Source organism: Malus sylvestris, chromosome 15 (genome assembly GCF_916048215.2).
Source record: "Malus sylvestris chromosome 15, drMalSylv7.2, whole genome shotgun sequence".
Lineage (NCBI taxonomy): Eukaryota > Viridiplantae > Streptophyta > Magnoliopsida > Rosales > Rosaceae > Malus > Malus sylvestris.
This window is the reverse complement of record NC_062274.1, coordinates 17,417,442-17,443,118: the sequence shown is the minus strand read 5'-3', so window position 1 is coordinate 17,443,118 and position 25,677 is coordinate 17,417,442. Positions and strand designations below refer to the sequence as shown.

General features: G+C 36.8%; 1 protein-coding gene and 1 long non-coding RNA gene across 3 annotated transcripts; one reads left to right on the top strand and one right to left on the bottom strand.

Moving 5' to 3' along the window:
- Nucleotides 1-455: 455 nt before the first annotated feature.
- LOC126604853 (uncharacterized) lies at nt 456-1,782 on the bottom strand. Its single transcript, XR_007616765.1, has 2 exons — nt 1,104-1,782; nt 456-1,020 (listed from the first exon to the last, which is right to left on the bottom strand). It is a non-coding gene; the product is annotated as an uncharacterized LOC126604853 (long non-coding RNA).
- A 13,883-nt stretch (nt 1,783-15,665) lies between these two features.
- LOC126605819 (uncharacterized) lies at nt 15,666-16,874 on the top strand. Of its 2 annotated transcripts, none has more exons than XR_007617046.1 (2): nt 15,666-15,978; nt 16,061-16,874. XR_007617046.1 is itself a non-coding variant. In XM_050273269.1 (2 exons), exons 1-2 carry the CDS (start codon nt 15,701-15,703, stop codon nt 16,658-16,660), a joined length of 642 nt encoding a protein of 213 aa, XP_050129226.1. In that variant the 5' UTR covers nt 15,666-15,700; the 3' UTR covers nt 16,661-16,874. The 2 variants fall into 2 exon arrangements, 1 of the variants encoding a protein (XP_050129226.1); XM_050273269.1 differs by having other exon boundaries at nt 16,297-16,874.
- The last annotated feature ends 8,803 nt before the right edge of the window (nt 16,875-25,677 follow it).

Below are 25,677 nucleotides of genomic sequence, written 5' to 3'. Positions count from 1 at the left end.
GTTTTCAATTTTTTCACCTTCAGGACACTTGCGCTATTCTTGTTAATTTTGATATCAAACCAAACTACTTATTTTGTGAAAGTAAGAAATATCTATAATAATTAGCTAACAATCCTCGAACCATCAGTGAATCTCTTTGTTGATAACATTGTCTATTTTAACCTTTTATGAGTAGTATAATGTATTTAAAATGAAAAGAAAATTTAGAATTTTCGCCTCTTCACTTGATGAAGCCTAACTTCGTCACCGACTAAAGTTAATAAAAACACTCTAAGTTGACCATAAAATGTTCACATGTGGCTTAGACTTCAATTGCATTGATTAGTACAACAAATTTTTGCTTGTGCACTTTTATTCTCAAGTCTCAGTCAATCAAGTCCATTCCACATCTTTTTGTCTATGCCGCTTAACTTGTTTAACCTCTCACCAAAGTTACTAATTTTGACCTAACATAGTTGAACAAATTAATCATCTTGTTTTTATTCACTTCTTCACAAAAAAACACACAGATCAACGATCTGAATAAACAGAAAAAACCCAACAAAGTTCATCGTAAAAACAAGAGCAAATAATAAATTGCAGTGAAGAACCAAAAAAAAAAACACCTTTCTTTTTTCTTTTAATATATTAAAAAAAAATCATTGTTGAGATTTGCTCTATTTTTCTGATATAAGCAATATTTAACTCTAAGTTTTATCCTAACTATAAGGAATACAATTTTTAACTTTACTACTTAGAGAAAGACATTGGTCCTACCAACTCGACTACAGCTTTTCAACTCATCTTATTTTTATTTACAAATTGTATATGCTGAAATTAAAGGAATATTACTATTTTTACCAAAAAACAAAAAAAGGAATATTATTATAAAATTCAAGTGCTCGGAGCTCCATCCGGGCATCCACCCACCGTCGATGTACAAAACATTTTCTCGCCGCTCTCATCGAACGCCAAATAAGATCCATAACCTTTGCATGGAGGGCCGAGCAATTCTCACCTCACGAGTCACGGTACGACGCACTGTCATGGGTCGCCAAAAATCAGATGCCAGACGCAGACATAAAGAAGAAACAAAAACAAGATGACAAGAAGGAAGTATTTACGACACAACAGAGGACGGCAGCTCCTTTTGCCACGGCGGCGGCCACCATCCCCGCCTTCCTTCTTCTTGTTTCTCGGTCGCGGGTGTTTATGCGGCTTGAGGGCTTTGTCTATGCTTTTATCCCTCCCCATTTTCCTCTCTCAAAAGTACTATCAAATTAATTATCAATACCTAAATTAGTAAAAAGAAAACAACCCAAAATTTCGAAAGGAAATATTTGGTAAAAACATCCAAAAAAGAAAGAGAAGGACAGTGTTTGTGATTCTGGATTCTGTGAATGTTTTAGGAATGGAAAAGGAGTCTAAAAAGCATATGATGATGAGCTATGAGTTTCCATTAATGGTGGAAGATAGGTTTTTATAATTTAATTTTTTCAATTTTTGTTTAAGCTTGTATTATATAATTGGTAATTTAAGTAGTTTCTGGGGAGAGTGGAAGCAGCTTCCGGGAAAGTAAGAGGCGTATGAATTCAGAATTCTACTCGGTTTACCAATGACGTATTTACAAACCCGTAATCAAAATCAAAATAAGAAATTGGATTTTGATAGTTGACATATTTTTGTTTGCTAAATTTGAAGAATTACAAAAAAGGTGAGGCCCATACAAAATAAGAAATTCAATTCGTCATTTTGAAAGAATTGAACTCCTTGATCGGATGTGGTATTTCAATTTTAGGTGTATGAAGGAATCCAGATAAAAAAATTTCTTATCCATTATGCCCCGCTAGATACTTATTATATTTTAGCTTTGGCCGCAATGTCCACTGCCTAGTAATTTCTTTAATAAACATATGAATTAAAAAGCATATGTTATATCAATTTGAGTTTTTTTTTTACTATTATATATGTAAATGTATTAAAAAGCAACCGTATAAAATATTTGATTTGGAATAAGGGTATTTAGTAAATACCAATTTATATTCCAATTATGCTGAATTATTAAACAATTTTACGAAATCAATATCATTTTTATTCCGATTCTAGAATATTTTAGTATACATCTTTTATGAAAATCTAGATTTTGATCCTCCTCAATTCAATTTCTCTTCAAAACAAATCTTCTAATTTTGATTACAATCAAGGGTCTCAAAGACGTTAGACGCTATGTCACAGCCTGTCCCGGTGGTGCGTTTGACGGGAATGTGAAATGACGGAATTGCCCTTAATGGACATTAAGGTACGTGGGTGTGTGACAATATTTGGTCTAATTCTAGATGTGTTGTGGAAGAAAATTATATAAGATTAGTTAGATTTTTATTTGACTTTTGTTATGTTGGTTAGGGATTACAAAATGGATGGTGGGGATTGATTTGGACATCAAAAACTCACACTCTCTCTCTAACCCGTAACCCTCTCTCTCTCTGCTCCATCCCGATTCCCTCTCTCTCTACACACACCCATACGTACGGCCACCCCCAAAACCTTCCAAATCTCGACGGATCGAAGCAACCAAGGTATGCATCTTCATCCTTTTGACGATCTGAGTTGAATGGTACTAGTTTTAGGCAGTGAAACCTTCGGAATCACGTGAAACCCGAACCTCCATTTTTGGTCACTGTTCATGCGAACGTAAAATGTTGTGTTTCAGGGAATTCTAAGTTTGTAGTGAGCTTAGTGAGGTTCCAAGGAGGCCCGGAGTACTTCGTTTGAAGGATTTGGACATCGGGATCACGTGGTTCAAGTTCGGCTGAAATTCTTGGAATTTTCCCGGTGAGATTTCTTGATTTTTAGAGCCTTAAACTAGTCTATCATGATTCTACATGTTTGGGGCTTCAATTTGATATAAAATACGAAGAAAATGGGTGAAAAACGAAGGAGAACGAAGAGTTTTAAAACTCGCCGGAAACCGGCCGCCGGAAAAACCAGTCCGGCGAGCCCAGAGAGGAAGACGACATGCGCGGCGCGTGACCTGCGCGTGGACCCGTGCCACCCACGGCGCGTGGGACCTCCAAAAATTTTTCTAAAAATTGTGCGACGTCCGTGACGTCGAGTAGGTCGATGTGGTGTATTCATATACCCAAATTGAGCATCATATGAGAGGTTATTTCGAAATATTGGTGATGTGTTTAAAATTAACGTTTTTATAGTTTTTTCGCATATAGGTGACACGTATCCCGAGGACGGGCACATCCAGGGACGCCACGGGGTTTACGACCCCTCGACTTATCAGTGAGTGGGCAGTTTTAATTTCGTATTACCTATATACAACTATTTTTCCCAGAAAATACGTTTATGTGAAAATTATGAATCTATTTGCCATGCATGAAACTGTTGAGATATTTAGTTTGATAATTGATATATATATATATATATATATATATATATGTGAAATGACGCGGTGGACGCTCATGTGAGTTTATTTATTTTTAGCTGAGTTATTTATCATGGATTGCATTGAAAGCTCATGACCTGCACCTAGGTGATAGTGCTTATATTGTTATTCACCACACCGCACGCTCGTCTTGGATCCAAGTAGGTGGATGTCGTACAGACCATGTGAGGGTTCCGACATGCTAGTCGTACAAATCACTAGATGTGATTCCGACTAGTGGGTGACTTTAGTTATGCGCGCTGATGATTGATGAGAGAAGCACTAGAGCGTATATATACACCTGTCATCGTACAGACTACTATATGTAGTTCCGAGTGACGTGCAGAGTTGAACCGTACAGGTCACCGAGGTGACTCCGGTTGGATTGGATGTTGAGCTTTAGAATCAGCCGTACAGGACCATTGTAGGGTCTCCGGTTGATTTATCATTCACCTGATTGATATTGATGTATTCTGGTTATATTTTGGGCATAGCATGTCTTTACTGAGATATTATGTTTATGAAATTAAGTTGATTTGATGTTGCGTGTATATATATATATATATGTATATATACTATTTTCTGGGAAAGTATACAGGTTTTTACGGTGAGGGGTTAGAATTGTTTTTAATGAACTATTTTGGAAAACTATTTGGTTTTACTGACCCACTCATTTTGTTTTGCGCCCCTCCAGGTTCTAGTTAGCGGTTGGTGGCTCTCGGGGGCTTATTCCGGCTTTCTGACAGACTCTTGACATGTAGGACTCACCTGAGGGTGATGTACTTTTATTTTAGTCCTACTTGACTGCACTTAAACCTATGCTCTGAATTCACGCGTTTACTTTATAACTCACTCTTTATGCTAGTAGGTTATTACTGCCTGTAGTTGTTTCGAATTCATTCGTAATTCTGTGGTATCTTGCTTCCGTGTCGCACTCTTGGCTACGTCACGATCACGTGACCGCCAGCACACCTGGATCCTCCGGATCAGGGTGTGTCACGCTAGTTGGGCGGCGAGCTGGGGCCTATACGGACTAGGCGGATTTAAGTAGATTTATTATATTTCGTGTAAATAAATATCTGTTTATAATATATATAATTTCATCATAAACTACAGAATAAAATGACATATATATTATGAAGTATTGGAATATAAGGAAAAACATGGGGAACAAGCATATAATATGTGTTCATTTAAGTATTCAATAAGTGTCACAGCCCGTGCCGAAATATATTTTATCAACGGTATGAAATACCTAGAATACCCTTGGATGTTGAGTACATTGTGTGTGATGTTGTGGTTTGAGTTGGTTCTTAGACAAATTTAATTAGTTCCTAAGTTTTTGGAACTTAAAAGCTATGGTTTTTGTTTGTTGTGACTAGCTGCAACCTAGACCACACACACACAAACCAACCCATTTCCTTTACCCGTTGACCCTTCTTTCTTCCTTCCTTTCGAGTTCTTTCATTGTTCGTACGATACGCACGGATGAACCTCAAACCTTCATTTCCAGTCACGGATCGAGGTTTTGGAGACCATTTTCAAGTTTCTTATGAGCCCAGGAGCCCATTGATACTATTATTTGGACGTGAAACCCTCGATAAACCCGAGAACCATAGAACCCCGATTTGGAGTATTGTTCATGCACTCATAATCGTGAAGTTTCAAGGAGTTTTAAGGTTATAGGGAGCCTTAAAACATCTTCACAAAGCTCGGGGAGTAATTTTGAAGTGATTTGGACGTCGAGAAGCCCATGTTTAGCCAGTTGCAGGTTTGACCGGAATATCGAAGGTTTTTCAGGCGACTTTCCGTTGGTTTTTGGTCCCCAAAGTGGTAAGAATATGTTCTTCTCATCTTAAGCTTCATTTTGGTATAAATTTCATAGATTTTGGTTGAGAAATGAAGAAGATATTGAAGTTTTAAAATTTCCTAGTTTTCGATGATCACAGCGGTGACCGGCGCCAAACTCCGATGAACCAAGGAAGAATGAGGAGAATATTCCATCAAAGTTGATGGAATATTTTGACGCTGTCAGGTAACTTTAATGGCATATTCTAGTTTTTAACGGAATATTCCCTAATGCCGTTAGGGAATCCGTTTGGTGTGCCAGACACATGCCTGCGCATGATCCGCGCGTGAGGGTGCGTGGGTGGTTGGAAAATTTTTCTAAAAATATAAAGATGTTCCTGAGGTTGAGTAGATCATGGTGGTATACTCATTTGAGTATTGTATGATAAGTTATTTCCTAGTTTTGTGTATATGCTTTAAATAACGTTTATCAGTTATTTCGTATATAGGTGACCTGAGGACGAGCACTATCAATCGAGGCTCGGGGGCTACGACCCTTCGATATACCAGTGAATGGGGTTTTCCATATATACCTATATACTTTAGAATTATCCCATAAAATATGTTTAAATGAATATATGTTTTGGAAATGCCATGCAAGTATCTATCTATTTTAATTATGCATTAGTAGTTGCAGACATTCATGAATGGTGCTGCAGACGAACGAGTAAGTGCCAGGTACGTTCATAATCAAAGGTATGAGATTGTTTCGGTTATGTGATGTATGATGTGATGTATTGAGAGCTCATAAACCTGCATCTAAGTGTTAGTGCTCCCGCCCAGAGTTAGGGCACAGTCTTTCACGTGATGTTCACCTCCCGCACTATATGCTCACCTTTGATCCAAGTTAGGTGCACATGCTTGTCGTACAAACCACTTTAGGTGGTTCCAACTCGTAGGTGACCTGCGATTATTCGCATAACCTTCATGTGATCGTAGCACTAGAGCATATTTATTTTACATCTAGTCTTATCGTACAGACCACTTTAGGTGGTTCCGACTCGTGTGCAGGATTTGATTTGATTGGATATGATTGAGATTAATTATGAGCTATAGACTCAGCCGTGCAGTTGAGTTAGGGATATCTGGTTGTTGTGATACCTATCATTGTTATATTTTACTTGGGTTATTTATGGCACTTCATTGATATACTTTGGCATGGCATACTTATGAATATCGTTTTCTGAGCATGGTTTTGAAATATGTATATATTCTATTTTTCTGAGAAAATTATACAGGTTTTACGGCGAGGGGTTAGAACTTTTGAGAAATGAAACGATTTTGAAAAGCTTTGTTTTAGCCCACTCACACTTACTATTTTGCGTCCTTCCAGGTTTTAAGTAGGAGTACTTTGGTGGATCACAAGGATTTCAACAGTGGTTCTGACAGAACATCATATATGTAGGATCACCTTTGGGTGTTGTACTATTAGTATTTGTCTGTTTGACTGCACGTAGACTATTTTATGCTCTGATTGTGTATTTTACACTTATTCTCGCACTAGCACCTTATCTTAGCTAGTTTTGCTAGTAATTTGGTTTTTATTCGCTCGTAATTCTCTATATCCTTATTGCTTCCGTACTGTGCACATGGTTACGTCACGTTTACGTGACGACCAACATGCCCTGATTTAGGTCGAGGTGTGTCAATAATTCTCTTACAATTTATTGAAAAAAAATAAAATACAAAATGAAAGTTATCTATTTTCTGTCTAAGAGAGTTGCAACCTAGGTGGGTGCCTAGGTGAGTTTGGGCGGGCTAGGTGGGTGACTAAGTAGTCCAGGAAGGCGCAGGTCTAGGCGTCTTTTCTTAATTTTCAAACGCCTAGGCATTAATAGAGGCGATGGCAAACCGCTTATGCGGAGATTTTTAGAACAGTGATTACAATTACGTAAACCGGCACCAAGAGCACCTTTTAATTACCTTTATTATTGGGCTTTGTAATACCCTGTATTTAAAAAAAATGGTTATATATATGGGTCTGGTGTATGTTGGGTAATTATTTTTAGGGAACTTTAACGAAAAGCACCTGATACTGTTCACTTTAACGAAAAACCACATTGTTACACTAAAAAGTCAATCCTGGTACTATTCACTTTACCCTTTATTTTGTCCTTATCATTAAAACTCAAAGTTTTCAAGCCCTTTTCATTAGTTTTCCTTTATTTTTATGTAATGATTTTATTAGATTTATTTTATGCTAGAACCTACTTTCAATATGTAAAATCCTTTTTGCTACAAATTATTTCAAAAACTAGCTAGTAGTATTTCATGTTCATATGTAATTAGAGATATTTTTAGTTTGAGTTGGAGAATGGGATTATGATGAGTTTGGCTTTACTTTTCTCACAAAGGCTAAGTCGCGTTTGGCAACCATTAGAGAATAAAGAGGAGGAGTTAGTCACTACTCTAGATAGGTTGAGGTGAAAGTTGGAAATTAATAGAAGTTAACGATTAGGGTGAAGAGGTGGAAGTCTACTTAAGGGTGAGTTGGCAAGTTTGTAATCATTAGGAGTTAATGATTTGGTCATTATTCACAACTCCAAAATGCGGAGGTGGGAAGCCTCTGGCTTATACGTGTGTCTAAGTGCATGAGTTGGCAATATTTTGTGGTTTTAGAGTATTGTTTCACAAGGCTAAAGGAATCTTTATCATTTGGCTACAATATTCTCTATTCAATTTTGTTCCAAATCTTCCAATGAGGTGAGAATAGGTGGGATTCATATTCTCTAGAGTTTGGACGTGGCCTTTGATGCAAGGAACATCTTGCATGATATTCATTTGTTCATAATTAATTAGACACTTGTTGCTTTTTGCCACTTGAACACTTATCATTCTTAATTATTAGGACAACACTTGTTGCCTTGGTATTGGAACACATTTTATGTCTAATGATTGGCACCACACTTGATTTCTTTCTATTGGCACACTTGAGAGATATTTTGGAGATGAAGATGTCATGCAATCTATATAAAGGAAGGAGCAAAGAACCAACAGAGGACATGAAGAAAAGAGAGAAGAAGAAGAAAAGAAAAAAAAAAGGAAGAAAGAACGACTCCAAAAAGAAAGCCATTCTCCTTTTCATATTACCTCTTTATCTGTTTTTTACATATTGTTAAGGTTTTAAGTCATCTTTCATTGTATTTGTAAGTTTCTCATATATAGTGAAACAATGAAAGCAAACCCCAGTGGACGTAGTCGATTTGGCGAACCACTTAAATCTTGTGTTGTTTATGCATTTATATTTTGGAGATCATTGCTATAAGAAGCATCCCCACCAAACCATCAAAAAATATCCATTTACCCAACATAATTGCTCTATGGAACTCAAATGGGTTTATGCATCAATATCACCTAGAAAGAGATGGAGTAAAATGGTAAGGTAATATTTCTCAATTAGATTATTGTGTGTTATCAATACTATATTATCGGTAATATACTACAATTTTGACTACTAACTATTTTGACTAGTTTTGCAGATTATATGATAGAATGTGATTATTGATATCTATGTGAACATGACATATACATATGCATTGCAAAGCAAGAAGGAGAGTTCAATTGTGTTTGAGTTGTGACGCTATTCAAGGGCTGAAGTTTGCCTTGAATATAAAAATAATGAACCTTGTATATGTCAGGTGTATGGTGCAGGGCTTGAGTATAAAAATTGGTTGATTATAAAATAATGAAATCTTGTATATGTCAAGCGTAGGGGGAAAGACTTGTATATACAATTGGGCGTTGGGGGAAGTGCCTATATAATAAAGTGGAAACTGAGAGTTTAATTACAAAAATTGGGTTTAAGGGATGAAGGGGAGTTAACTCATATTCTAAGGTATTCGGAGCTAAGTGGTATAAGCATGGTATGGGACGTGCATGCTTGGGTGCCTTAGGTATGTGTTAGCAGGATTAGAAGGGAGTGAGTACATTCATCCTTCTCATTTGCATATATTTCATCCATTTGAAAGAATTGTTACAATTTAATTATCATCTAATTGGTAGTTTTTGTTGTAAATTAATTTGTGCACCATAGTTACTCCGCTGCGTATTCAATAAAATTTTATGTAAGATTTTGTTGATGTATTATGTATTGTGTAATCAGTTCCAAATAATTTTATTTTATTTTTCCACCATATCTTTGTTGTAGAATTTATTTCTATAGCTAAGATATGACTTACATTCTAACTCGTAAACAGTCTTTATTTGCGGGTCGGGGCGTCACAGTCTTCCACGTTTTAAAGCATCGGATTGGGTATTTTACGGGCTTATGAATTGGGGTAGTTGGGCATTTTCATTTTTTCTATATTGGGATATTAGGACTTTCATGGATTTTCAACAATTAGAATTAGCGGTAGAAAATTGATTATTGCACTTTAATTTTTTTATTATAGTATGTTTAGATAAGAAAATTTAAGATTATTAAAGAATTTTAAATAATAAAAATAGAAATAATGGAATTTTATTTCTAGTAATTATGATTTTTTTTTCTTTGGTTAACCAAAAAGAACAATGAAATTTGAACACATAATTTTTTAATTTTTAAACTCCCACTCATAGAAATTTGGATATGACACATACTTATATGGAATTTAAATTTGAGAATTTGAGGTTTGATAAAATTTTTACCATTTGCACAAAAAGGGTAAAAACACCTAAATTACTTGCAAGAAAAACATGATTATCGTATTATAGTTGGCTCAAGTAAGGTCGTTATTCACATGAATTATTTTAAATAAATTTATGCGAAACCGAATCTTAACTAATTACTTAAAACAAAGTTTTGGAAAAAGGTGATTTAATGACCTAAATTATGAAAAACGAATTTAATTAAAAAATTAACAAAAATCTACAATATTAAAAGAAAAAAAAACAATTTTTGGAAATCAGAGTGAGAAAGCACCAGGGTTCCACCGTCGCCTTAACAATCCTATGTGGATCTTTCAATTACTTATGATTTATACATTTATATTTTGAAGGTTAGGTCTTCCTAATATATGCCTACTTGGAATCCCAACATAGAGCGTATATCAAATATGTAACCCATCTGTGGTGTCTATCCTAAGTTAAGTTACACATATGAACCACAAGAAGCCTTAATCAATTTTAGGGACAACCCTCCACCAAATTGCATCGAATTAATTTTCTAAATATCCTAAAGGTCGCAAATCACTAAGACACTCATATAGTTTAAACCAATGATTAACAATTCAAAACCTACATGCATAATATCATAAGCAAATTAAAAAGAGACTATATATTCTTACTAAGGCTCGTGGTCTCACCCTAGCAAAGAGGATTAGTTATGCATATTCATAATTAAAATCGAAAGGAATTTTGTTGAAATAGAAAGAGAACGAAAACACCTTGGAAGTATAAGTCTTGAAATCGCTAAGCTTTGACGAAAATCCTCTCTCCAAAAATTGCATAGAGAAGAAGTAGGGCCGGCCACGATGACTTATTTATACTACATATAATATCAAATCCTTCCTAGAAAATGACTTAGAATAAAACTAGGAAACCAAATAAATTAAAATAAACTAGGAAATATAATTCTAAATTGACTGGGATAATCAGCCCAAAAATTGTCCAGCCAATTTTGGACTCAAATCTTCTCCAAAACCGGCTCATAATAGCCCATTTTGAAGCTTGTAATAATTTGACATCTTCTCCAGCACGGCCCAAACCCGAAAGAGGTCATCTTAGGCTCAAAAAATCACAATTAAGGCCAAAGACGTCACTTTCCAACACCGCGCGCTGCACCTTTATTTAATCACCATAAAGTAACCGCTTAGTAAAAAATCGCAAATTTTGACACGAACAAGCTGAGAGACTCATGAACATCTTCTAATTAGAATCACTCCAAAATTCGTCTGTTTGATCATATTTTGCTCCGAATGAAGTCAAATGTTGTCTATTGAAAATATGAAGCAAATTATACTCAAAATAGGGTAAAATATGTAGTATGAAATCGACTCATCAAGGTCCCATTTTCCTTTTTTTTTTTCCATATAGAATTCTAAATTTCTATATTTATGAATTTAAATAAGAAAATTAGTGCATGTCAATTTATAAATTATGATTTTTGTCAAAATTTCAAGTTTAAATTCATTATCCAAATATAATATTAGCATACTCTTTTTTTATTTTCTTTTAGATTTTGAATATAACAGGCAAAGGAGAATAAAAAGACATAAATAAGAAAAGAAGTCGAAGAAGGACAAATTATGAGAGTAAAAATCATTACCCTTTGACTTTTGTAGAATAGTTTTTTGTTTTCAACCAGTCGTCACTGATTTTTGTACTTCTAGGGTTTTCCTCGTGTGGCCACTGTTAGGACTCATTGTATGCTCGTTTTATTGGGTTGAAGCCTAGTTTATGTATTTGCTTGTAAATGTTGCGGAGGAAAACCATTTCTCATGCTATGCTGCATAAGTGACATACTTTTTGTATGCTAGTCCCTTTTCGGGCTGTTATTGGTCTGCCCTTGCAGGAATGATGCACGTACGATATTCTTTTGACTATGTTCTTATTAAGTAATTACTTATTGACAAAATAAGGGAAAAAACAGTTTTCGTTTATTATTTATGAAATTTGAACTTATGTTATCTCTTATATAGTAAAGATTCATAGTTTGCTTTGGTAACACAAGATTAGTACTAGTCGATCTAGTGAAGACTTTCTTCTAATGACACTTAGTGTTCTCTTTAACAATATGATTACTGATACTAGATTTTGTTAAAACGAATTCTTACTACTGTTGAAATATCTTACATTGACCGTATTTATGAGGAAAGAAGAGTTAAATATCCTAATACCACTCCGACTAATATCTAAACTTTTTGTGATAAAACTTCACACCTAACGAATTATGCAGGCACACAACAAGAAAGCTTATCTACTTTTCCAATTTATTTGTGTTTGAACCATGAACTGTACATGTTACTAGGGTTTGAAAAGAAAATATAGGTATTGTTGGGACTCATGGGGATCATTAGTCCCACATCGGCCACAAGCCTAATTGAAAGTATCTTTGGATTGGGTATATATTAATATAACACAAGTATTGTTTGTATGTTTTTGTTGTGTTCGGTTAACTTTCTTCTGAAAGTATAAGAATGTTTTCAGTAAATAGTTAGCACCCTTTTTAAAAGATAAGACCAATTCAAACAGTCACAACTACATCTAACAGTTGCAACTGTTGGGTTAAGCCATTATATATATGGTTGCAATATCACAAACGTAATCATCAATTGAAACGTTATCTACATATTCTTTCAATGAGAAACACCCTTCATTCCGTCAAGAATAAGAATTTGGATTAGATGGTTATCGTGCAAGATAGACGTCCACGAACTATTGTACTAGTGTGGGGACATGTTTTTGTTTTTGGAGAGTGCTACTATAGACCTCTATCTTCAAAAAGACAAGTTAGTGATATACGTTGTGATTTTATTAACAACTTTATTTAATTATTCTTTTATGGAGACCTCATGCCTCTTTGAGTTTAGACTGGTGGCTTGCATAATGCCCAGATTTGTTTTTGGAAAATACTATGACAAGCCAAAAGATTAATTTGATTTTTAAAAAAATCAAGAGAAACATGACAAAAGGAAGGCAAAAGAGATTGGCCACACAATTTTTTTTTTTTGTTTTTTTGTTTTGTTTTGTCAAATGTAACTTCATTACCAACGGAACAAGATTACAAAAAGCAGGCCCAAAAACAAAAGAAATGACCCTCCAAACAAACAAATACAAACAACAATCTGGCCCAATACAGAAATTGGAGCCCATAATAGGAAAAGCAAAATATAAAAAAAACATAGCAACTTCTTCAATCCTCCTGAATCCACCACCGCCAGCAACCCAAGCACCAAAAAGGAGACCGAAGTCTCGACAGGAAAAAAGGAGAAAAAACGAGACCAAGGCCTACAGGAGATGTGTAGAATATGGTATAGTAGCACACTCCCTGAGCTAGCAACATGGGTCATCTTCAAGCGATCAAATGATGAGTTAAACATGACTCTCGAACTATCCGACCCACCACCGTAGACATGAAATCCATAATTGTAGAAAGGGCTGAGAGAAGTACCAACAACAAATAGATACAAGACGAAATCAAAAGTAGTTAGTCCAAACTGAAAACAACCAAATAAACCTTAATCTCCATTAAATCGAAGCAACCCATAGCCAAATCAAACCAAAAGTGACAAGCAAACCCAAAGAAAAAATCAAATCTTAAAATGCAGCAATTAAAATTCCAGATCGACTCCAAAACTGAAAGATCTAATTTTTGGTTAAGGGGAAAGGAAAACAGTGGGGGAAGAAAATGGTTGAAAAGGATGATGTGTGAGTTGGTGATGGAAATATGGAAAGGTTGGGTTTGAGGAAGAGGGGCTGCAAAACGGGGATGAAGGTGTGGAAGGAAAGCAAAAAATAAAAGGAGAAGTCACAGCAGTCGACTCTTAAAATGGCAATCGAAGGGAGAAACTAAAGAAAGGGAGGAAAAACAGGAGAAAGAGTGAGAAAGCTGGTAAACTTCTCTCACGAAGGAGAGAAACCCCCTCCCCCAACAGACAAAGGGAAGAACTCTCACAGATAGCCCCACAGACCAGGGCCGGCCCAGGCCCAGTGCAGGCAGGGCGATCGTCCGAGGTTCAGAATAATTGGAGGCACCAAAATTATTAGGGCGGTATATTTATATATGTTTTCATAAAATTATAAATTTATAACAATTTGGTTCAATGATAAAGAAATTGAACTAGAATTGGTGGTTTTGTTGTTTGAAATTAAAGAGGAGGTCTTGGGGTCAAAACACCATTTGTGTTTATTTACTTTTCAATTTTTACAAATTTCTTTTTATCATAAGAGTATAAATATATAAAATTTGGCTAAATAATCAAAGGAGTTTAATTAGAATCAATGGTTTTTTGTTGTTTAAAATTAACGAGAGATCCTGAGTTCGAAATGCTAATTGCATGTTTAAGAATTTTTGTTTGGTTGTTAATTTATTTAATTAGTAGCTAGTAGCTATGTGGGTTGTTATTTTTAAACATTTGTTCCAATTCAAGTCTAATCTTCAACAAAGAGTAATGCGCCAAATTTGCAAAACATATGACGTGTCATAAAAAAGTTTAATTTAGTACCTATTTATTACCTATACATATCAATTAAAGACTCAAAAACATTATTATTTTTTTAGTCCCATATTGACAAGGTTAGTAAATAAGAAAAAACACCTCACGATTCATACAAAAACACTTTAAAAGTTCAGATGGAAAACAAAACTCATGTCTATCTACTTGTAAACTCAGAGTTTTTTTGTTTCCTTCTCATGATACAAAATAAATTAGTTTTTTTGTGTTTCTAAATTATTAAGTTTGAAGTGTTTTTCTAAGTATAATTTTATCGTTATCTTACGTGTGAAAACAAATAATTTTCTTATATAAAATGAGGGCACATTTTTTAACGTCGACTCGAGCCTTAAAAATCTCTAGACCGGTCCTACCACAAACATAGAGAAGAACGCACACAGACAGAGATAAAAATAAGATTCATCTCGATCCTTTGATTCACTAATGTTGATGGCCACCAAATTTAGTATAAAGGCTTTCATGTGGCCTAAATCTTCCAGGTCTGTGATATTGGCATTCGGTGAAATATTTAAATGTGTGAGATTGGCTTAATTTTCACGTGGCCTCATGGGTCCATGATTCATGATTCACATTGAATGGCCATAATAAATGAAATGGTGGAGTTTGTCTTCATTCCAAAAAGCAAAATATTCTATGTGTAAGCAAGGTGCAAGACACTAGGTGTTAGTACTCCAACCAATAACTTAAAATTAACCTAAAACCTAAAACTCAAATGGAGGTCAAATACCAGCCCAAGTTTAGGCCACAAATTGGAGTGGACCCTAGCTTATGTGACTGAAACCTGGGATGCGAAGCCCAATTGCCCTCTATCACTTGCTCCACGCGCAGCATGCAAGGTCTTTAACCTGCATTCAATTGAGGTGGACCCCACCCATGTGGGTGTGTCCCCCGGTTTGTCAAGCTTTGCCTGTAGTCAACGACTACTTTTCTTCATCGGGTGGTGGTAGTAATTGGACCGTTGGTTAATTCAACGATCCACATTCAAATATTTTTTAGTTCAAAAAATTATATGAACATTTTATATTTATATATTTATTAAATCCAACGACTTATATTAAATATAATCAAATCTAACGGTAAAAAAAGAAGATCTAACAGTCCAAATTAAAATCCAATGGCTAAAATAATTTAAAATTTTTATTTAACTCAAAATTCAACCAAAAACTCTATAAATACCTATGTATATGTTCAAACATCCACACAAAACTCACTTTTCTCCTACAATTCTTCCAATTTTTCTTTCTACCATTTCTTCTCATTTCCAAAATTTTCAATATGGCAAAAGAGCATGTTAGAGGTCGTAATTGGACTTTTGAGGAAGATATTGTTTTATGTTTGGCGTGGATTTCTATTAGCGAAGATGGTGTCGTCGGCACGAATCAAAATAGAAAGGTTTTGTGGGGTAAAATCGTTGATAAGTTCCATGAAAACTCCAACGCCGGTCGAAGGGAAGCTGGTGGTGTTTATGATCGATGGAAGATTATCAATAAAGCGTGCACTTTGTGGAAGGGAAACTTGGAGAGAGCCATGGTTGACATGCCTAGTAGAAAGGGCGCCTCATAAATTGTGAGTTTCTTTGTTGATATTTTATTTGTCATGTACATAATAGTATTTTGCAACTAATTGTTTTTATGTATTTGTTGCATAGGGTGACAAAGCAATGACAATTTAGTAGACATGAACTACACCAAAAAATCAAGCTTTTAAGTTGCATCATGCTTGGAACATCCTCAAGGATTGTCCAAGGTGGGGAACCGATGTGGACCAACAATGGGAAAGATTATTTCATAATGAAGCCCCACCCCCAAATGATGTCAATAAAGGTGTGAATTTTGCCGACAATGAAGGTATCGAACAAATGACCCCAACTTCTTCTTTTGCAAGGCCCCTAGGTAGACATAAGCAAAAGGAAACAAAGAGAAAAGGGAAGTCCCAAGATCTAATACGTGCACAATTTGTTAGCGAAATGGTAACAATGAATGAAAACCATATCTCTCGGCAAGAAGAATCGGCCCAAATGCGTTTGGCCATGAAGGAACAAGGGGATAAGGAGCAAGAAAGGTTCAAAATTAATTTGATGATGGAGGACCTCGACAAATACACTCCAGAGAGGAAGAAATACTTACATGGTGAGCAAAATGACATTTTACGAAGGAATGCCACAAGGAGTATATTTCAAGATGATGATTCATCTCAAGACTATCACCCAAGTCCATCACCAAGTCAAGATGGTGGATATCATTATTAAGTTTATGAGTTTTCGATTGTATTAAGTTTATGTGGTTTATTAATTGTCTTTTAAAAAAAAAAGTTTATGTGATTTATTAATGATCATTTGTATTAAGTTTATGTGGTTTATTAATTGTCATTTGTATTAAGTTTATGTGGTTTATCAAGATTTTCATGTATTGATTTAGTGATTTTTCAAAATTTATCGGAATTTAAATATTTTTAGGTTAAAATGTTCATATAATTAATTTAGGATAGTCTACATATTTTTTTTAAAAAAGTTAATTTAAAAAAAATAGCCTTAATTCATTCTTTGATAATATCGGGCAAAAATTTTAGGCCGAAGGGTTGGAGCAGAAAAATTGTTTCTGGGCTAAATATTTTTAGGTTTTAGATCACCATTGGAGATTATCTAAGAGATTGGCATTTGGTGGAATATTTACATGTGTGAGATTGAACTAATTTCCACGTGGCCTTCATGGGTCCATGATTTAGGATTCATGTTGAATGGCCATAATCGATGAAGTGGGGGAGTTTATCTTTATTCCAAAAAGAAATATATTCTGTGTATGTGATGTGATGTGATTTCGTCAAATGAAGTGCCAATTTGATAGTACTACAGCGGCATAGAACAATAGACTCTTTCCAACCCTGGGTTAAAACCCAAATTTCCCCTTCCCTTCCCTCTATAAAAAAACCCAACCCAACCCAAGTGCTAAACAAAACCTAAAACTTAAAACTAAAAAAAGGGCCAAATACCGGCCCCTTTTTAGGCCAGAAATCATTGTGGGCCCCACCGAGTGAGAGTGAACCATAGGTTGTGAAGCCCAGACGCCAACCCACTTGCCCAACGCACCAGACGGAATACCAGAGGGACTCCACCCACGTGGGCATGTCCTCCGCCTGTCAATCCTGGTCAGTAACCTAATGGCTACTTTTTTCGATACAACGACCAGATTTAAATGGGCCGTTGGTTAATCCAACGGTCCACGTTCATTTTTTTTAGTTTTATATTTATATATTTATTGAATCCAACGTCTTAAATCGAATATAATCAAATCTAACGGTAAAAAAATATCTAATGGCCCAAATTTAAATCCAACGGCTACAATAATTTAAAAAAAATATTTAACTCAAAATTCAACCAAAAACTCTATAAATACCTATGTATTTGTTCAAAAATCCACACAAAACTCACTTTTCTCCTACAATTCTTCCAATTTTTCTTTATACCATTTCTTCTCATTTCCAAATTTTTCAAGATGGCAAAAGAGCATGTTAGAGGTTGTAATTGGACCTTTGAGGAATATATTGCTTTATGTTTGGCATGAGTTTCTATTAGCAAAGATGGTGATGGTGTCGTCGACACGAATCAAAATAAAAAGGTTTCATGGGGTAAAATCGTTGAATAAGTTCCATGAAAACTCCAACGCTGGCCGAAGGGAAGGTGGTGGTGTTTATGATCAGTGGAAGGTTATCAACAATGTGTGCACTTTGTGGAAGGGAAGCTTGGAGAGAGCCACGGTTGACATGTCTAGTGGAAGGAGCTTCTTAGAAATTGTGAGTTTCTTTGTTGATATTTTATTTGTAATGTACATAATAGTATTTTGCAACTAATTGTTTTTACGTATTTGATGCATAAGGTGAAAAAACAATGGTAATTTACAAGACAAGAACTACATAAAAAATCAAGCTTTTAAGTTGCATCATGCTTGGAACGTCCTCAAGGATTGTCTGAGGTGGGGATCCTATGCGGACCAACAATGGGGAAGATTATTTCATAGTGAAGCCTTCCCCCAAATGATTTCAATGAAGGTGTCGAACAAATGAACCCAACTTCTTCTTTTGCAAGGCCCCCGGGAAGAGATATGCATAAGGAAGCAAAGTGGAAAAGGAAGTCCCAATATCCCATTAGTGAACAAATTGCTACTAGATTTGCAAGATTGACCGAAAGTCATAGCTCTCGGGAGGAAGAAGCGGCCCAAATTCGTGTGGCTATGACGCAGCTAGGGGATAGGGAGCAAGAGAGGTTCGAAATAAATTTGATGATGGAGGACCTCAACAAATACACTCTAGAGAGGAAGAAGTGCTTACGTAGTAAGCAAAGGGAAATTTTACAAAGGGATGCCAGAAGGAGTATATTTCAAGATGATAATTCATGTCAAGGCTATATCCCAAATCCACCACCAAGTCCATTACCAAATCAAGATGGTGGATATTATTATTAAGTTTATGTAGTTTATTAATTATCATTTTTTTAAAGTTTATGTGGTTTATTAATTGTCCTTTATATTAAGTTTATGTAGTTTATTAAATGTCGTTTGTATGAAGTTTATGACTTTTTAATTATTGTTTCATTAATCTAGATGCCTTCAATAATTTTGACAACATAATAGTGAAAAGATTTGTCACAAGAAGAAAATTCAATTTATTACTAGAAAACACCAACATAGTACATGCAAAATTATTACATAACATAACACATTATTACACTTAAGATTATCTATCATCAACGTTCTCCTTCTCGGCGCCATATATGCTCAACCAAATCCTTGTGGAGTGTGTCATGACCTTGAGGAGCTTGAATTCTATTTAAACGTCTCATATACTCACTGAGTGTGACCCTATCATGTCGAGTCTCATATGTGGTTGCAACGAGATATTCAACATCTATTGCCATAGCTCTAGCATATGTTAGTTGGTCATCATCCACATCTTCATCTAAATATTCCTCAATTTCGACATATTCATCTTCCACAATCATGTTGTGCAAAATTATGCACGTCATCATGATTGAATAGAGGTCTTCGGTATGCCAAAGTCGTGCAACCTCTCTAACAATGACCCATCGAGCTTGTAGAATCCTGAATGCTCTCTCCACATCCTTCTTGTAAGACTCTTGTCTCTGCGAAAATAATTTCTTATTTGCACTATCGGGATGAGAATAACTTTTCACAAAGGTAGACCAGTTAGGATAAATATCATCAGTTAAGTAGTAACCTAGCTCATGCCTATTACCATTTACTTTATACCTCTATTCTGGTGCCCATCCAGTGACAACATCATCGAACAGAGGAGAAAACCAAAGAACGTTGATATTGTTGTTTGATCCAGGAGTGTCGAAGAATGCATGCCAAATCCATGTCGTAAGATGCCACAACCTTGAGCACGATGATTTGCTTGTTATGACGACTTTTGAATTGGTTAGCCCAAGCAGTAGGACAATTCTTTCACTCTCAATGCATACAATCGAGACTTCCTATCATGTCAGGGAAATATCTTTTGTCTGCCTTGCGTAGAAGCCGCTTCAGGTTTTCACGATTTGGCTTGTGGAGGTATATAGTTCCATATATAGCTTCAATTGCCTTACAGAAGCGCTTTAGGTTCTCAATAGTAGTACTATCTGCAAGTAGGCAATACTCATCAGTTGAGTCTGCAGAGAGCACCCATTAGCTAGCATCCAAAATGCAGATGTGAGCTTATGATGAGGTGATAGGCTTTATTGGCCTATGACCTCTATTTTCCTTGCAAAGTAGTGGTCATGTTGGACAACTGTGTTTAAGATGCTTTCAAAAAGCTCTCTCCTCATCTGAAACCACCTTTGAAAATCATGAGAAGATTATCTCAGATGTTCGATGAAATAATCTTTCATCATCCGGTCATGACACTTTTCTCTATCATGCTACACAAATGAACGCCTCGTGACATAACCATGATGGCTAGATTTGGCATGGTGCTGATATTGAATAAGAAAGTTTGCAAATTTTACTTTCACAATTAGTTGTACAAGTATTTTACTTTTTGGGACGGTATTAAACTACCTAACATGTAGGAAAATTACCGACAACCATTTTTTATCAACAATTTGACAGTACCTATCCTTATACAATTCGAAAGTACACCAGACGAACTATGTCCACATAATGACAAAATAACATTATATGAGATTACAAACAAATCTTATTGTGCAATCAATAAAGGAAAACATGAAGAATATCCCCCTTCAATTGAAATTGAAATTAAAAAACAGATACGACAAAGCATATCTCAGTTCACATAACACTCAAACTTATCTAGCAGAAAATGAATTTGGATGGATTGGAGTCCCATCATTTTATTAAATTGAAACACTTAAATGAAACAAAAACTCAAATTTTGCATAATATCTTTATCCTACTCTTCCTTTTCCCAGCTACCAACTCCCTCATTTATGAATTTACAAAGGACATGTGCTCTCATATTCTTCATCGCCCTTGTCGAAAAGACACCTTTGACTAATTCTCCTTCAGCTTTTTTTTGTGCAATATACATCATAACAACTCCACAGTCATAACTATTTAACAAAGAAAAAAAAAGGGTATGAACTTAAATATTACATTATATAACCAAGAAACCAACAAATAGGCATAATACAAATGAAATTAACACTTACATGTTAGGGAATTGTTGTGAGCATGATATGTTTGCTTTAAGTGGATACTCAACATTAGTTTGCCTCAGCCACATGAGAAATTCTATGTCATCATGGCTAAGCGTGTACAACAACGTTTGTACCTTATCACCTTACATGATATGTTTGCAAATAGAGTTCTCATTGAGCTTTCTTGAAATACTATCTTTCATGTGCTTAAAGTAGTCAGAAATTTTCACATGCTAAAAAAAAATAAAAAAAATAAAAAAAGAACACATTACAAAGTTAGTGTGTGAAATAAAATTTGAAGGATAAGAGGTATACTACATAGTTATCAACTTACCAATTTCTTAGCCTCTTCAAAATAAGGATCCACATACATATTCAACTTGGTTTGTAATGTGTTGTAATGTTCCCACCATCCACTTTGTTTGTTGAACACAAGCAAAGTATAATGCATTCCCTTGAAATGGTTAATCGGAAAGAAAACATAGTCGTTCTCTCGTACCATTTTCAATAGAAGTTCAAGATAAATATATATTCTCACTGCAAAATTCGATTCATCCACAATATCCTACAAGCCAACATGGATTAGAAGCACGGTAGCCAAAAAGTAATATACCTGTACAACTAATTATGACGTAAAAATCATATTCTACAAGGGCAGGTAGAAGATTCTCTAGATTAATGCTAGAAGATCAAAATAAAAATGGATTACTGTGTTACAAGGGCAAGTAGTTTGTATTTACCACAGATACTAATAAAAATGGATTAGAAAAAAATAATAAAAATCAACATTTGACAATTACACTACTCATCCCTAAATAGCATTGGTTGTTCTAATTCCTTAGTTATGGACGGTATTAAACTAGCTAGAATGGGAAAATTAATTGCAATGTTTGAAGAACTAAAATTTACGTACCCATGCAAATGTCAGCATAAACCCATATTTCAGCTGATCTTTTGGAATCCCAATTTGGTCGTCATTTAAAATTTCGAAAAAAGAATCAACTACCTACAGAAAGAACCAAAACATCTTATGAATCATTTGTAAACCTTTCATTCAAATATAATTGTATTCATTGCTATCTAAGTCAAATAATTATAAAAATTACAACAGGATATGTGAAGTCGATGGTAATGAAGCTACTGCTTCAGGTGTAGAAGCTACTGCTTCAGGTGTAGAAGCAATGTCAACAGGATATGTGAAGTCGGCGATGAAATCTGCTACTGCTTGGCCCTTCTCAGCTGGCTTTGGTTGGTAGGAGATGTCAAACTCACCCAACGCTATTGCCCATTTGATCATTCGCCCTGAAGTGTCAGGCCTTTGGAGTATCTGTCGAAGAGGATAATTGGTAAGCACGATGATGGAGTGCGCTTGGAAGTAAGGGCGGAGTTTTCGAGCAGACATGACCAATGCCAGAGCCAATTTCTCAATGTTAGAGTACCGTGTCTCCGCATCTTGTAAGGCTTTGCTAGCGTAGTAGACAGGTCGCTCAATATTCCCATCCTTTCGAATGAGAACGGAACTTACGGCTGAAGCTGATACCGATAGGTAGATAATGAGAATGTCTCCTACCTCGGGCTTGGAGAGTAGAGGGGCTTTACTCATGTACTCCTTGAGGTTTTTGAATGCCTCGGCACATTCATCAGTCCATGTAATGTACTTCCTACTTCCCTTAAGTGCTTTAAAAAAGGGAGCACATTTGTCTGTGGCCTTAGAAATGAACCTGGTTAAGGCTGCCACCTTGCCAGTAAGGCTCTGGATGTCCTTTGAAGTTACCGGTTCCTTCATGTCGAGGATTGCTTTGATCTTCTCGGGATTAGCTTCAATGCCTCGTTGGCTAATCATGAAACCTAAGAATTTGCCAGAGCCTACGCCGAAGGCACATTTGTTGGGGTTTAACCTCATTCGATACCTCTTCAAAATAGTGAAAGTTTCATATAGGTTGGTGATGTGTTGGTCAGCATGTTTGCTCTTGACTAACATATCATCAACGTAAACTTCCATGCTCTTCCCAATCTGCTCGGCGAACATTGAGTTGACTAGTCTCTGATAAGTCGCTCCTGCATTCTTTAGGCCGAAAGGCATGACTTTGTAGCAGTATAGTCCTCTGTCGGTAGTGAAGGCTGTGTGTTCTTGATCCGAAGGGTTCATGAGGATTTGGTTGTATCCTGAGTAAGCATCCATGAAGCTCAGGAGTTCACACCCGGCCGTAGAGTCTATAAGTCTGTCAATAAGAGGAAGAGGGAAGCTATCTTTCGGACACCCTTTGTTTAGGTCGGTGTAGTCAACACACATTCTCCACAAGACCTTTTGAAGCAAAAGACTTTCTTTGGTCGGATTTTTCTTAACAAGGACCACATTTGCTACCCATGTCGGGTAATTGACTTCGCGGACAAAGCCTATGCCTTTGAGTTTTTTCAACTTCTGCTTTCATTGCCTCGTATTGTTCAGCGTCATAAGATCTTCGCTTCTGTCTCACCGGCTTGATCTTGGGGTCAATACTCAAACGATGACAGATGACATCGGGAGAGATGCCTGGCATGTCCTCGTATGACCAGGCGAAGACTTCAGTGTTCTCTTTCAAAAAAGATATCAATGCTAACCGAAGGGGTGGTGACAATGTGGTGCCAATCTTCACCATGCGATCTGGATAATCTCTTGAGATAGGTACCTTCTCCAACTCTTCAGCAGGTTGGGCTTGCTGGGTGAAAGAGTCATCTCGAGGATCATCGGGTTGATTGTTGCTATCAGGAAGATCCAAGGTCGCTTCATCTAGGCTGGTCTTTGTGACTTGGTCATGTACAGACAGGGTTTCCTTGGGTCCGGGCAAGTGTTGTTGCTTAACTGAAGTGTTGTAACATGATCGTGCACTAAGCTGATCTCCTCTGATGTAGCCGTTGCCATGGGGGGTTGGAAATTTCATCAACAGCATATGCGTGGATACCATAGCCTTGAGATCATTGATGCCTGTGCGCCCAAAGATGACATTGTATGCCGTTGGGCAGTCAACCACTAGGAAGTTAGTGGTAATGGTAGCCGTGTAAGGGCCTGTACCAATAGTAAAGGGTAAATGTATGCTCCCTAAGGGTTGCACGATATCACCGGAGAAGCTTATCAGAGGAGAAATCGAGCGATCGAGCAAGTGTTCAGCTACACTGAGTGCCCTGAAAGCTTCGGCAAACATGATATTGACCGAAGCCCCTGTGTCTACGAGGATTCGTCGAACATCAAAGTTGGCTATGTGAGCCTCCACGATCAATGGGTCGTTATGAGGGTAGATGATGCCTCTTTCTTCCTCAGGGTAGAAACATATCGGATCCCAGTTAGGTTTTTGATACTTCCCTCCCCTGATGTCTTCCACGTGAAACACTTGGTGACCAGGCCTCAGACTTCGTTCACTGTTTTTCATGGCCCTATTGGAAGATTCAGATATGGGTGTGCCGCCGCTTATGGAATATATGACATTCACCTGGTGTTGGTTACGGTTATCCCTTTGAGGGTGAAGAAGGAATTGATCAATTTTTCCTTCTCGTGCCAAAGCTTCAATACGATCACGGAGGATGATACATTTCTCGCTATCATGGCCGTTATGCTCATGGTAGCAACAAAACGTGCCCGCGTTATTCGGGGGCGTGTAATCTGGGTGCCTCGGCTTTGGTTTTGGTATCAGGTGAGCTATGCTGGGGTAAATGGCCGCGCATGTGGCATTCAAGGGCGTGTATGTCTCATACCTTGGGGTAGGGGGTATCTTGACGCGGGTTTGACCCACTGCATTGACTGCCTGGGGGCGAGCGTTATTGTGGCGATACCCTTGGTTATCGGGATAGTGTCCCTTACTCTTTTTACTGAAAGGAGAGTGGTGAGGATGGAAATCCTTCCTCTTGCCTTGAAATTGATATGTCTGTTGATTCGGTGAAGCATTATGCAAGGCATGGGGAGGTGCCACTGCTGTTTGGAAAGTCGAGGTCTTCTCATTTAGGTGAGTCTGGCTTCCACCTCCCACTTGTTGATAAAGGATGGTTGTAGGGGGTTTCTCCTGATATGTCTTTGCCTCGGCGGAGGCATGGTTATAAGCCTGCGCCATCACCTCAGAGTAAGTCTTCCAAGTATTGGCATTGATCATGTATTTAAAGAAACAATCACGTAGGCCTGCCGTGAAGGCTTTGAGGGCAGTCTTGTCGTCTGCCTCGGCACACCGGGAGTATTCATGGCTGAAGCGGCCAGCATACATACGTAATGACTCGTCTGGCTTCTGGCGGATAGTGTACAGGTCATCTGCAGAGTGCAAGCGATCGGTTTGGAAAATGTGTTGGGAAACAAATAGTTTCCTCAATTCCTCAAATGAGTCTACCGTCTCAGGTGTAAGACGACAATACCAATTTAGAGCTCCGCCAGAGAGGGTGGAGGGGAAGAGAAGACATCGCTCTTCGTCGGTGTGCATCCGGTATGCCATGGTGGACTCAAAGAGGTTAAGGTGCTCAATCGGGTCCTCTTTTCCAGTATAAAGTTGCAAGCCAAGCTTTTGCTTTGTCTTTGCTTGAAGAGGGGTGTTGAGGATCCTTCTTGTAAGAGGGCCAGGCCTGGGTTGGTTCCAGTCAGGTATTTCAGCCTGACGTTC